Raw genomic sequence first — 12766 nt, forward strand, 5'->3', positions numbered from 1 at the left:
ACAGGCTGCAACTCACATTACAACCATTGGGTGGCCACATATAGACATATATAGCATAAACATCTCCTGACAGAGTATCACAAAATCATGGGGTTTTTTCAAAACTTGTCATCTCACTCCACTCATCTTGAGACATGTTGGGTGTATATATTTTATACAAATGTTTGTCAGTACAAAGCACTACGGTTTGTAAAGGAAAAGCTGCCAAACTATGCAACCTTTTAACTCTACTTGCACCATTGTTCCTTGAAGTAATGAAGAATATTCCTCTAACCCATTGAGATCTGGTGGTAATTGTGGCCTTGTCCTGTCTTATGTCATGGCTTTTTATACTTGGTAACACCCCATGTTTTTGCTTCATAGGTGCTTTGTGGGATAGTTGCAGCACTCCTTCATGCTTTATACCTCTGCTCCTTCTGCTGGATGGCTCTGGAAGGATTGGAGCTTTACCGCATGTTAGTAACTGTATTCAACACCCACCTGAAGAAAACATACCTCCTGGCAGTGGGGTACGGCACGCCAGCCGTGATCATCATAATCAGCGCAGCCATTTACCATCAAGGCTACGGCACCGAAAAATAGTGAGTAAAGGTGAATGGTGGAAATGATGTGCTGTAAATCTAACAAGCTATAGAGAAGATTAGATTTAAAGGGGGTGAGGGTATTCCCATCTTCATAAATGGGTATTGTCGGAAAATGCTTGGAAATAAAGGTAGTTTTGCAATTTACCGCTTATTAAAAATTTCACTTGTTCCTGAAATAGTAACACTTTTCTCTTGTTTACAGATAGTTGCCTTGGATACCGACCACCACTGCTAAACAGCAGAACATGTGCAGTGCTTACAATCACTCTTCTACTGAGCTTGTCAGCACTGTTTTTAAGGTGGCCAGGATTACTGGAGCACAATGTTATCTCCTTATAATGCCTAGCTTCAGCACAGTGCTTTCAAGCTAGACAGCAGCTGTGGTCGGTCTCCTAGGCAACAAACTATAAACAAAAGAAAAATGCTATTATGTCAAGAACCTGCAAATTTTAATAAGCAGTAAATTTCAAAAGTGCTTGTTTTCACAAGTACTATCCGACAATATCCTTCTATGAATAAGATAATAACCCGTTAAAGGGCTGGTCTGGTACCAAAAATGTATTTTCTATATATATATCTTTACACCCCAACCACTTTTGTAATTTGCTTTATTACGCAATGCCCTACCCTTCTCCCTATCTTGCTAATTCCTAAATGTGTTTTATGCAAGTTAGATGAGAAGTGGGAGGAAAGTTCAGCCTGGACGTGCTGCTCAAGGAGTTTGGAAGCGAATGGAAGCAGCGATATGGGGCGATAGCTGGTCGTAGAGGTCGGGTCTAGGATTGGCTTTTTGAGGTGTGATTGTGGCATGTTTGAAAGCAGAAGGGAAGGTACCAGAAGTTAGTGATAGGTTGGAGGGATGGGTTAGAGTGTGGTGGTGAGGTTGGGGAGGAGGTGGGATGGGGTCAAGTGCACAAGTGGTGAGGTGTTATTTGGAGAGATGAGTAAACTCTCCTTCGGTGATGTTGGAAAGGGAGGTTATGGGGGAGAGCCATTGGTCTGTTATACTAAGGGGTTGCGGTGGTTGAAAAATAAAGACTTGCCTAGTTTTGGTCGATCTTCTTTTTGAAGTGTTTGGCAAAGTCTTCAGCAGAGATAAGAGAGGTCGGAGGGAGCAGTGGAGGGAGTTAAAAGTGTTGAATAACTGTTTGGGGTTGTGGGATAAGGAAGATACATGGGTTGTTAAGAAGGCCTGTTTAGTAGAGGTGAGGGCTGACTTGAATATGAAAGTTGCTTGTTTGAATGCAGTGAAGTCATCTTGCAAATGTGTGTTCTTTCCAGCCGCTCCGCAACCCTGGATACTTGCCGAAGCTTGTAAGTGAGGTTATTGTGCCAGGGTGGTGTATTCATTCATCACACTCTGCCATGCACCAGAGGGGCAACCGCATCAATAGCTGATGTGTGAGTTGCATTGTAGAAAGCAGTGGCACTGTCTGTGTCGTGTAGTGAAGTTATGGATGTCAGTGGTAGAATAGAGTCAGAGTGTGCAAGAGTCTAGATGTGCAAGGTTTCTGTGGGGGTATGCTAGTTGCTGGATATGGGTGACAGGTGAGGAGGACAGGGATTAGAAAGATAGCAGGAGAGGGGAGGGGAGGTTGTGAGATTAGATAGGGAGCAGAGATGGGTGAAGACAAGGTCTAATGTATGTCCGTCTGTGTGGGTGGCTGCGGAGGACCACTGAGTAAGTCCAAAAGATGAAGTAAATGACAGGAGTTTGGAGGCTACTGACTGGTGGGTGTCAGTGGGGATGTTGAAGTCATCCAGTATGATGGTGGGAATGTCAGCAGAGAGAAAGTGAAAAAGCCAGGTGGAATTGGTCAATAAAGGCAGTGGCCGGGCATGAAGGTTGGTATATGATGGCTACTTGGAGGATGAAGGGAGAGTAGATACGGACAGGAAAGGAAGATAAGTGAGTATAGGGATGGATTGGGTTGAAGGTGCATTTGATATAAAGGAGAAGACCCACTTCTCCACCATGTTGGTTGCCAAGGCTAGGAGTGTAGATGCAATTGAGGCCGCAGTAACACAGCAAAGCAGGGGAGGCAATGTTGGAGGGTGTTAGCCATGTTTCTGTGAGGTCCAGAAAGGAAAGATTGCGGGAGGTAAAAATGTCATGAATCACATGGAGGTTATTGCAGTTGGAGCGAACGTTCCAAAGTGCTCCAGAAAGAGAGGGAGCAGGGAGATGAGAGTCAATGGCATGGGTTTTATATAGGAAAGATTGTGGTAGTTCATATTAGGTTACGAGCGATAGGAGGGGGTTTATTAATGAGAAGTATCAGCTGTGAGGGTCGACGATTGGGAGATCAGGTGGGAGAAGGAGAGTGTCCGGCTTATTTATGTTTCAGTAGGATAGGTCTGAGGTTGAGGAGCAGGTTGGCAGAAGAGGTCAGGTGGGAGGGTAAGAGGGAAGGAGAGATAACTATTTGTTTAGAGGGTGCTGGGGTGTGGGGATAGCGAAGAAGAGTGAGGACTAGTGGAGCAAAAACTGTAATAGGTAAAGCATAGTGAAACAGTGTGTGGAAAAAAAGCTAGGTATATTTACTAAACAGTGGTTACTCTTATCTTCTGGTCACTTCTGGTACATTTCTGGCATATTTCTGCTGTATACTTAAAGAGCCACACAGATGCAGCTATACAGACCACGGTCAGACAGCCCTGTTCATAATTAATAGTTCAGAATTAATAAATAATACATTTTGCTTTAAAATATATTTATAATTTTGTGGACTTGACCATGATGGCTTTTTGGAAAAATAAAATCTGTAATTGTTTTAGAGAATTTTCCATTTATCAAAATGATATACTTCCCCTTCTGAAAACTAAAAGTAGGCTCTGATTGAACTCCCTGTCAATTTTCTCGGTTCTTTAGTCAAGCCATTCACTTCTAAATCTCTGCGTCATCCCTAAAGGTGAACGCTAATGAACTGAGTCAAACAACTGGCCCCCCTCATCATGTAACGAGACACTAGAGACTGCGTTGGAAGATCCACCAGGATCAAGTAATAGGAATGTAATTGGGTCATCCATAAAGTTTTCAAAACTACCGTATATGTCCATGTTAGGACATCATCAATGCAGCAAAAAGTAGAAACCGATAGGGGATCCAGAAGCGTCAAAAGTGACCTCTAGAAAAAAAGAATTCCCAGAATGAAGACGCCCACCCATCGTTCTGCAGATTCATGTAGGTCTTTATAGACAATTTATTTTCCACAGTTGTCTGTTGAAGTCCAAAGCTGTAATTATCATAAACTACTGGGAATCGATACTGAAAATGATCCTCCTCTTTTCTGAAATGGCAGCCATGATGGAGGAGCCGCAGCTAAGAAGTCACAATGAAAAATACAGGGAAAAGCTTTAGTAATGAGGCAAATGGCTTCCTTATAACCGAAAGTGAAATTTTTAGATTTTTCCTTTAACGGTCACTTTTCAAACATTTTTAATTAAAATTTTCTTTCCTGTTTTTGGTAAACAAAAAAAAATAAATAAATACAAAATTGGAACATGTAAATGAAAAAATCTCCTAAACTCTTTCCTCTATCTTGTCTCGCAGTTGCTGGTTGTCTCTTGAGAATGGTTTTATCTGGGCTTTTATGGGACCCGTATGTGTGATTATCCTGGTAAGTACATTTTCAAGTCGCACATCTAAACTTCTTCATCTAGAGGTGGACAATCCCTGCTGAACCCATTATGCCCGCTTCTTTATTCTCAAGGGAGATAAGCTGTGCCAGAAGTATCTAACAGCGCGGTTTCCCCACTAAGAATCCCATTGAGTCTGCTTACACAAGCAGAGCATGCATGTGTACAGGAAGGAGCCCATCCGTCCCTTAATTAAATTAGTGCCACTTTCAGCTGCCATATGCCAAAACGGTAGTTTATGAAATTATTGTTGTGTAAATTATGATGAATTTATGGAACACAGATAATGCCCCATCTCACCCAAGCTCTATCCACTAAATTGGCAGAGCAGGTCCAGACTAGAATAGAAATGTCATAAATCTCCAAATCATTGGGCAAATTAGAGTTGTGCAAAAATTTAGCAAAATTTCATATAGTAATTTTATGCCAGAGAACTGGAAAAAAAAAACGCTTGACAAATCAAGACCTTAATGTTTTAGTTCCACAAAATGAGGCATATTCCTACCTGAATTTTTTTTTCTCTTATTCATTGGATACATGAATAATGCCTGAAGAGTGGTGGTCTAAACACAGACTACCCCCTAATCTCCTATTCACCTGAAATGCAGCATTGCCGCTAGGAGTTTTAAAGACCTTTAGGTATATGCAAATTGTCTCTTCAGAAAGGAAGAGGACTGGATCTCTTGTGCCATCGATCCTAAAAATCAATATCAACTCTTTAACGAGCCTTGCAATGTGACTTACGATAAAAACCAAATCAAAATCTCGATTTGCAGACAGTGTTTCGGGGTGTTGCCCTCTCATCAGTGCAAAGTATGAGATCTGATTTGTCTAGGTGAGAGGCTTAAGACTGGGATCTAATGGGTAATGTTTCTCCTTGTGGAGAGTGACAAGAAATAAGGTGAGGATGTAAATTAGGATTGGGTGCATTATATGACCAGGCGAAAAAACTTTTGTCTTGCCAAAATCTGACCATTCTGTGTCCATTAACTGATCAATATTTTTGCATTGATGCCAATTTATTTTCTTAACCTAAACCACATTTCGGAGGGTTTCAGCTTTCAAAAAAATAATTTATACAACCAATGGATGTATTTAACGTCAGGTTATAAGCTTTTATTTACATAACATGGATAAGCGACATAACTTCTGTCAAGGAGTGTATGGCCTACATGAAACAGACTGGATTTTCCAGCACATGCGTAGAAGATCCATCGAATTGGGATCTTGAAAATTTGGAAGTCAAGTCATCACCTTCACATCTTAATCAATTCTTCCATTCACAATTTTTGCACCGAGGCAGGGGGCATTATCCTGCTGAAAGAGACCACTGCCGTAAAGGGAGGTACTTAGTCTGCATAATGTTTATATAGGCCGGCCACATGCACATGACGCCAGGACCAGCGGTTTTCCAGCACGTTGCCCCATCTCACTGCCTCTGTTGGCTCATCATCTTCCCGTAGTACATCCTGTAAAGTGATGCACATGTATCCGGGTATACACGATATAAAAGAAAATTCATCAGACCAGGCTGCTTCTTATATTACTCCACGGCCTAGTTCTGGTGCTCATATGGCACTGACCGGCCTGTGACTACACAATCCCAGAGATGCTCAGTTTTAACATTTTCAGCATTTTTTTTTCTCCATCTTTGGTTGGATATCACCAAATAGGCTCTTGCTGAGTCTTAGATGTCCATGATGCTGGTTGTCTATCCTTGGTACCAACAACTGCTACTGGGACCTGCCACATTGGACATGCTCCGACAGTCGTCCAGTCATGACAATTTGGCCGGCTACTAACATACTTCTCTGATGCAGGTGAACTGTGGGATTTTTGTGCTCACTGTGTGGAAATTGGCAGATAAAATGTCTTCCCTCAGCCCAGAGCAAGGAAAACTAAAAAGAATCAGGTAAGTTGCACGTCACTAATGTTCTTAGCCCTCAGAATTCTACCTGTGATACTCACATTACTATGACTGTCACAAGAGCATTTTTTTCTCCATTGGAAGGTTTCACTCAACACATTTTATGACAGTCCCGTCAGCAACGCAGTGGCCATTTTGCCCTTCATCTCATCAAAGCAGCTTGAGGCTGCATCAACTCTCAAAACGGAGGCTGTGATATGGCTTTCCGGACCCATTCACTTGTGTAGAGGGCCAGACACAATCCCATCCCGACATCTGCCATAAAATGCATGGCGCTACATAAATGATAGGTGCGAGCTGTGTTATACAGCCAGCATCTGCCTCTAATCTACCATGGCACCATCCCGGTGGCATGTAGAATCATAGGGTGCCGGTGACCTGTCATGGTAACAAGGGGCCTACTAAAGCCAACCTGTGTCTGGGATTCACTGGGGATCATAAATGTCACTATACACGGCAGAAATTAAATATTCATGTACGTAGTACAGGTAATCAAAGTCCCCCATAGGGGGACAGGCGAAAAAAAAAATTAAAAAAAATAAAATGCTTGAATCATGCCTGTTCCTCAAAACTAAATTAAAAATGTACAAAAAATAAAAACATATTTGGTATTGTCACATCTACTACAAAATTATTTAAATCGTAAGTAAACACTGTAAGGCTATGTGCACACGTTCAGGATTTTTAGCGTTTTTTCGGCCGTTTTCCGCCGAAAAAAACGCTTACATAAGCATCCCATCATTTTTAATGCATTCCGCATTTTTATGAGCACATGCTGCTTTTTTTTCCGCGGCAGAATCGCATTCCGGAAAAAAAAAGCAGCATGTTCATTCTTTGTGCGGAATCGCGGGGATTCCGCACACATAGGAATGCATTGATCCGCTTCCTTCCCGCATGGGGCTGTGCCCACCATGTGCAAAGTAAGCGGATCATGTGCGGATGGTACCCAGGGTGGAGGAGAGGAGACTCTTCCCTCCAGGCCCTGGGAACCATACACCTGTAGAAAAAAAAAATTAAAATAAAAAAAGGAGATTTTTGTGTACTCACCGTAAAATCTTTTTCTCCGAGCCACTCATTGGGGGACACAGGACCATGGGTGTTATGCTGCTGCCACTAGGAGGACACTAAGTAAACAGAAAGATTAACTCCTCCTCTGCAGTATACACCCCTTCACTGGATACAATTTCAACCAGTTCGGTAGTAAAGCAGTAGGAGCATGAACAAAGACAAACTATGTCAAAACCAAAGAAGTAACAACAAGCCAAAACAGGCTAACAGGGTGGGTGCTGTGTCCCCCAATGAGTGGCTCGGAGAAAAAGATTTTACGGTGAGTACACAAAAATCTCCTTTTCTTCTACGCCTCATTGGGGGACACAGGACCATGGGACGTACAAAAGCAGTCCCTGGGTGGGGAGCAATATGCTAATACCCCATGTACCACCAGCTTACTGAGGTACCGTTGTGTGCAGAATGCGCCTGCCGAGGGCAGCGTCTGCCGAAGCCTGAGTATGGATGAGGTAGTGCTTCGTGAAAGTATGCAGACTGGACCAAGTCGTAGCTTTACAAGCTGATGTGCGGACGCCTGGTGCCGAATGGCCCAAGAAGAACCGACCGACCAGGTGGAATGCGCCTTAATCCCAGCTGGGACAGGAGTGTTCCTGACACGATAGGATTCCTGAATAGCGGAACAAATCTACTTGGCTAGAGTGGTCTTTGAGGCAGGTAGACCCTTCCTATGTCCCTCCGGAAGCACAAAGAGGACATCCGACTTACGGAAGGGAGCCGTGCGAGATATGCACCTCCGAAGAGCTCTAACCAGATCCAGAGTATGGAGAGCTTTCTCGATACAATGAGTAGGTGCAGGACAGAAAGACGGCAAGACAATGTCCTCGGGAGAGGTTCTCAAAACCACCTTGTCTGGGTGAAAATTCAGAAAAGGGGGGGGGGGGTCGGCAAGAGAGAGCTGCCAACTCAGAAACTCTCCTAATTGACGTAATTGCCACTAGAAAGACCACCTTCGATGAGAGGAGGGTGAGAGAGATGTCCTGCAATGGTTCGAAAGAGGCCTCCTGAAGAACTCCGAGAACCAAGTTAAGATCCCATGACGCCAAAGGCATTCTATAAGGAGGGACCACCCGGGAGACTCCTTGGATGAACGTCTTAACCGGCAGTCTGGAAGCGATCCTTCGTTGGAATAGAACAGACAGGGCGGACACTTGTCCCTTGAGCGAGCTTAGGGCAAGGCCTGACTCTAAACTTGATTGGAGAAACTCCAGAATGGACGGAATGGAAAAGACTAAGGGCAAACGTCCATGGGTATTGCACTATGAAAAGAAGATACGCCAGGTGCGATGATAAATGCGCATGGATACAGGATTCCTAGCGCGAATCATGGTAGAAGAAACCCCCGGAGAGAATCCGGCTTGGGCTAAAATCCAGGATTCAACGGCCACGCCGTCAAAGACAGGGCCCCAGAGTTCTGGTGGCAAATCGGGCCCTGGAAGAGAAGGTCCGTGCGATCTGGAAGGCGCCAGGGGGTGTCGGCGACCATTTGGACGAGTTCCGCGTACCATGCTCGGCGCGGCCAGTCGGGCGCAACGAGAATCACCGGTCTCCCCTCTGCTCTGATCTTTTTGATGACTCTCGGAAGCAGAGGAAGGGGCGGAAAAATGTATGGCAGCTGGAACAGATGCCACGACAGAACCAGGGCATCTGCCCCGATGGCGCGAGGATTGTGGGAACGGGCAATGAACTGGGGAACCTGGTTGTTGAACCTCAAGGTCATGAAATCCACATCCGGCGTCAGCCAGCGAAGGCAAATCTGCTGGAAGACTTCCGGATGGAGGGACCACTCGCCCGAAGCAAGACTTTGGCGACTGAGGAAGTCAGCTTCCCAATTCTCCACGCCCGGTATGTGGATCGCCGATATGAGCGAGTGATTGGTCTCTGCCAAGCGCAGGATGTGGGAGACTTCGCGCATGGCTGCTCTGCTGCGGGTTCCCCCTTGTGGGTTGATGTACGCCACGGCTGTGGCATTGTCAGATTGAATTCTGATGGGATGACCTGCGAGAAGGTGGTGAAAGTTGTGTAAAGCGAGAATGATCACTCAAATTTCCAGGATATTGATTGGGAGACGTGACTCTCTCGTGGACCAACGACCCTGTGCCGTGTGGTGAATAAAAACTGCACCCCAGCCAAAAAGGCTGGCATCGGTAGTCACCACTAACCAGCGCACAGGAAGAAAGGATTTCCCTTGGTTCAAGGAAGACTGTAGTGTCCACCACCTGAGGGTCTGCCTGACCTGTGGGGGTAGATGAAAGCGACGGTCGAGAGAAACCGGGCTTCTGTCCCAGGCTAAAAGGAGCGCCTGTTGCAAGGGACGGGGATGGCACTGCGCAAACAGAATGGCTTCCATCGCCGCAACCATTTTCCAGAGGATGCGCATCGCAAAGCGAATGGAGTGAGGGACTGGGCGGAAGAGCCTGCGCGCTCCCTGTTGTAAGGATAGAACCTTCTCTGGAGGGAGAATGACCAGCCCGCGGGAAGAGTTCAAAATCATGCCCAGGAAGCAGATTTGCTGGGCCGGCACTGGAGATGATTTCTCGAAGTTGATCTTACAACCCAGGCGAGAAAGAGAATCCACGGTGATGCTCACCGACTCCTCGCAGGCAGACTGGGACGGACCTTTGATTAATAGGTCGTCCAGATATGGCAGGACTACCACTCCCCGGGCGTGAACAATGGCCATGACAGCCGCCATGACCTTTGTGAAGACTCTGGGGGCGGTGGCAAGTCCGAAGGGCAAGGCCACAAACTGGAAGTGTTCTTCTTGGGCTGCGAAGAGCAGGAACTGCTGATGAGAGGGAAAAATTGGGATGTGTAGATAGGCATCTTTGATGTCTATGGATGCAAGGAACTCTCCTTTTTCCAGGGACGCGACAACGGAACGGAGGGAGTCCATCCTGAAGTGTCGGACCCGTACGAATTTGTTTTAGCAGTTTGAGATCCAGTATGGGCCGTAGAGTCCCGTCCTTCTTTAGGACCACGAAAAGGTTGGAGTAAAACCCCGTGAACCTTTGGTCTTGAGGGACTGGAGTGATGACAGTCCTTTTGAAGCGCCTGTATGGCGTGAAGAAAAACTCGATTTTGTATCTGGAAGACACGAGCTCTCTGACCCACTCGTCGTGAACGACCGAGAGCCACTGTTGACGGAACAAAAGAAGGCGTCAGCCTACTTTGTCGGTGTCCGCCGGACACGCCAACGAGTCATTGAGAAGATTTAAGGGATGCGGACGGCTCAGGGGCAGACGGCCTGGGTCCGGGTTTCCAGGAACGGTTTGGTCTGTATGAGACCTGGGAAGTTCTGTTGTCCCGACGTCCCGAACCAGGGGAAGAGGACGACAAACTGGAGTTGTTACGAAATGACCGGAATTGAAACTGCTGCTGATTCCGAAAGGGCCGGGCTGGTTTTTGCTGGGGAAGAAATTCACTTTTTTTTTTTTTTTTTTCTCCGTAGCGTCAGAAATGATTTGGTCTAGGTTTTCCCCCAAATAAACGACCCGCTTGGTAAGGAAGAGAGGTCAGCGACTTTTTGGAAGCAGAGTCTGCTCACCAATCGCGGAGCCATAGGGCCCCCCCGATGGAAATTGCGTTAGCAGCCGCTTGCGCTGCGCAATTAGCCGCATCTATGGAGGCGCTAACAACAAAATCTCCGGCCTGAGCTAACTGGTTAGCTAGTCTGGCCGTCTCTGGGGGAAGATTACTGCCGTGGACGGTAAAGGTCAACACCTCAGCCCAGGCCACCATTGCCTTAGCTACCCAGGAAGCTGCAAAGGATGCAAGGAGGGCTGCTCCTGAGACTTCAAAGACTGAGCGAGCCAAATAATCAATCTGGCGGTCAGAAGGGTTTTTGACTGATGAATCGTCTGACAGAGAGAAGATTGTTTTGGATGCAAGCCGCGACACGGCAGGATCCAGGAGAAAGAAGTAAGCCCTTCACCAGATCCCTTGAGAAAGGATATTTAGCTTCCGTGGCTTTTTGAGTCGTAAAGCGCTTTTCTGGGTGCTCCCTGTGTTTTGGATAATATCCTGAAACTCAGGGTGATTAGCAAATATCTTTTGGACGCGTTTTCCTGAGAGGAAGCAGATTCATCGTCCACCATTAATGCCTGACCAATAGAGGAGTCTTGGGTTAAAGATTCCTCTGACTCATATATTGAGCCCTGTACGCTGCGACCCTCAGGGGAGGGGGAGCGAGAAGATGAGCTTGCAGAAGCTGAAGCTCGAGCGTGTACGGGAGATGGGGAAAGGGTCCTTTTCCTGGAACCCCAGGAGTCCCGTACAATGGTGCGCCCCCTGTGGTCAGACAGCCCCGCGCCGTTACCAGATTCCGTCGCAGCCGACAGAGGTGAATTCTGGTTTAAGGAGGACCCACGGAAAGAGTCCAATGCCTTGACCAAGGATTCCACTGAACGTGCGCGGCCCACTCAGGAGACGACATAGGAAGTGGCGGCAGAAGGCGGCTGCGCACTGGCCAGGTCACAGTTCTGGCACAAGGGGGTACTGTGGGCACTTGGCAAAGCAGACTTGCAAGTGGCACAAATGGTAAAAAATAGTGTGCTTTTTGTCCCCTTTTTTTTTTTTGCGTCCACAGATTGAGACATAGTGAATGTCTATCTCCGATAAACCGCAGTAGCAGTTATGTGAGCAGGGAAGGGGTTAAGCTTTTCCCTATGTAGCGGAGCAGCTTACCCACGGTCCTGAACTGGTGTCCCCAGGGAGGAAGAGAGGGAGGTAGCGTTTTTCGGCTGTATTTCCCTGCAGCAGTGGAGTCCCAAGATGGCGCCCGAGATTTGCAGGGCTCTTCTCATTCAAAACGAGAAGCGCCTGAACAGTGGGCGGGGCTCCGGCGTGGGCGGGGTTTTTGAACTGCGGCCTAGTCCGGCTGGAGAAGCCGGGGACTAAATTAGTGGAGCCGGCCGGCGAAGCGCTCTGGCGGCCGCGACTAACGATCGTCGCTGGCATCTAGCCAGCGGTACCTCTCCCCAGGGACCCGGACCGCTTCTTCCCACGCCGGCAGCGTGAGGAAGATAGTACTCACCGAAGGAGGGACCACCTCCAGCTCAATCGATCCTCCCTGTGTCGGGGGACGGAGAGCCTCCTGAAGCATGCTTGCCTTCTCAGGGGACTTACAGCTGTGCCTGCCGCATGGAGATTTTGCAGGGTTCTTCTGCGCCTGCCACAGGGGGCTTACGGCTACTGTGGGGACTACGAGACGCCAAGATGAGGGCTTGAGTGCGGTGGAGCCCGGGAGATGCACATAAGAGGTATACTCCATGTGCTCGCCATCTTACAGGGGGGAGAGCGGGACCGTATAGGAACCGTCGCCCTAGCGTAGATTAGGCGTGCCCCATACGTCGCAGGAGAGGGACGGGGAGGTATACTCGCCGTGCTCGCCTGTTGATGGTCCGGGGGAGAGCGGACCCTATTAAAAAAGGAACCCGTCGCCCCCTTCACTCCGTTAAGTAAAAAATAAAAAATTTACAGAAAACTAAAAGCTTTAAAATTAAAATAAGAAAGTTGGGGCCTGAAAACAGACCCAAGTGCCTCCTACAGA

At 47.1% G+C, this 12766-nt stretch overlaps 1 protein-coding gene across 3 annotated transcripts in view; it reads left to right on the forward strand.

The window, feature by feature from the left end:
* Positions 1 to 12766, forward strand: part of LOC143774869 (adhesion G protein-coupled receptor E5-like) — a 163597-nt gene that overhangs the window by 147044 nt on the left and 3787 nt on the right. For all 3 annotated transcript variants that reach the window (XM_077262640.1, XM_077262641.1, XM_077262642.1), the window contains 3 exons: positions 364 to 581; positions 4138 to 4204; positions 6044 to 6135. In XM_077262640.1, the coding sequence (XP_077118755.1) occupies positions 364 to 581; positions 4138 to 4204; positions 6044 to 6135 (377 nt within the window). The remainder of the gene's footprint in view (positions 1 to 363; positions 582 to 4137; positions 4205 to 6043; positions 6136 to 12766) is intronic.

The sequence above is a fragment of the Ranitomeya variabilis genome, chromosome 5, assembly GCF_051348905.1.
Source record: "Ranitomeya variabilis isolate aRanVar5 chromosome 5, aRanVar5.hap1, whole genome shotgun sequence".
Classification (NCBI taxonomy): domain Eukaryota; kingdom Metazoa; phylum Chordata; class Amphibia; order Anura; family Dendrobatidae; genus Ranitomeya; species Ranitomeya variabilis.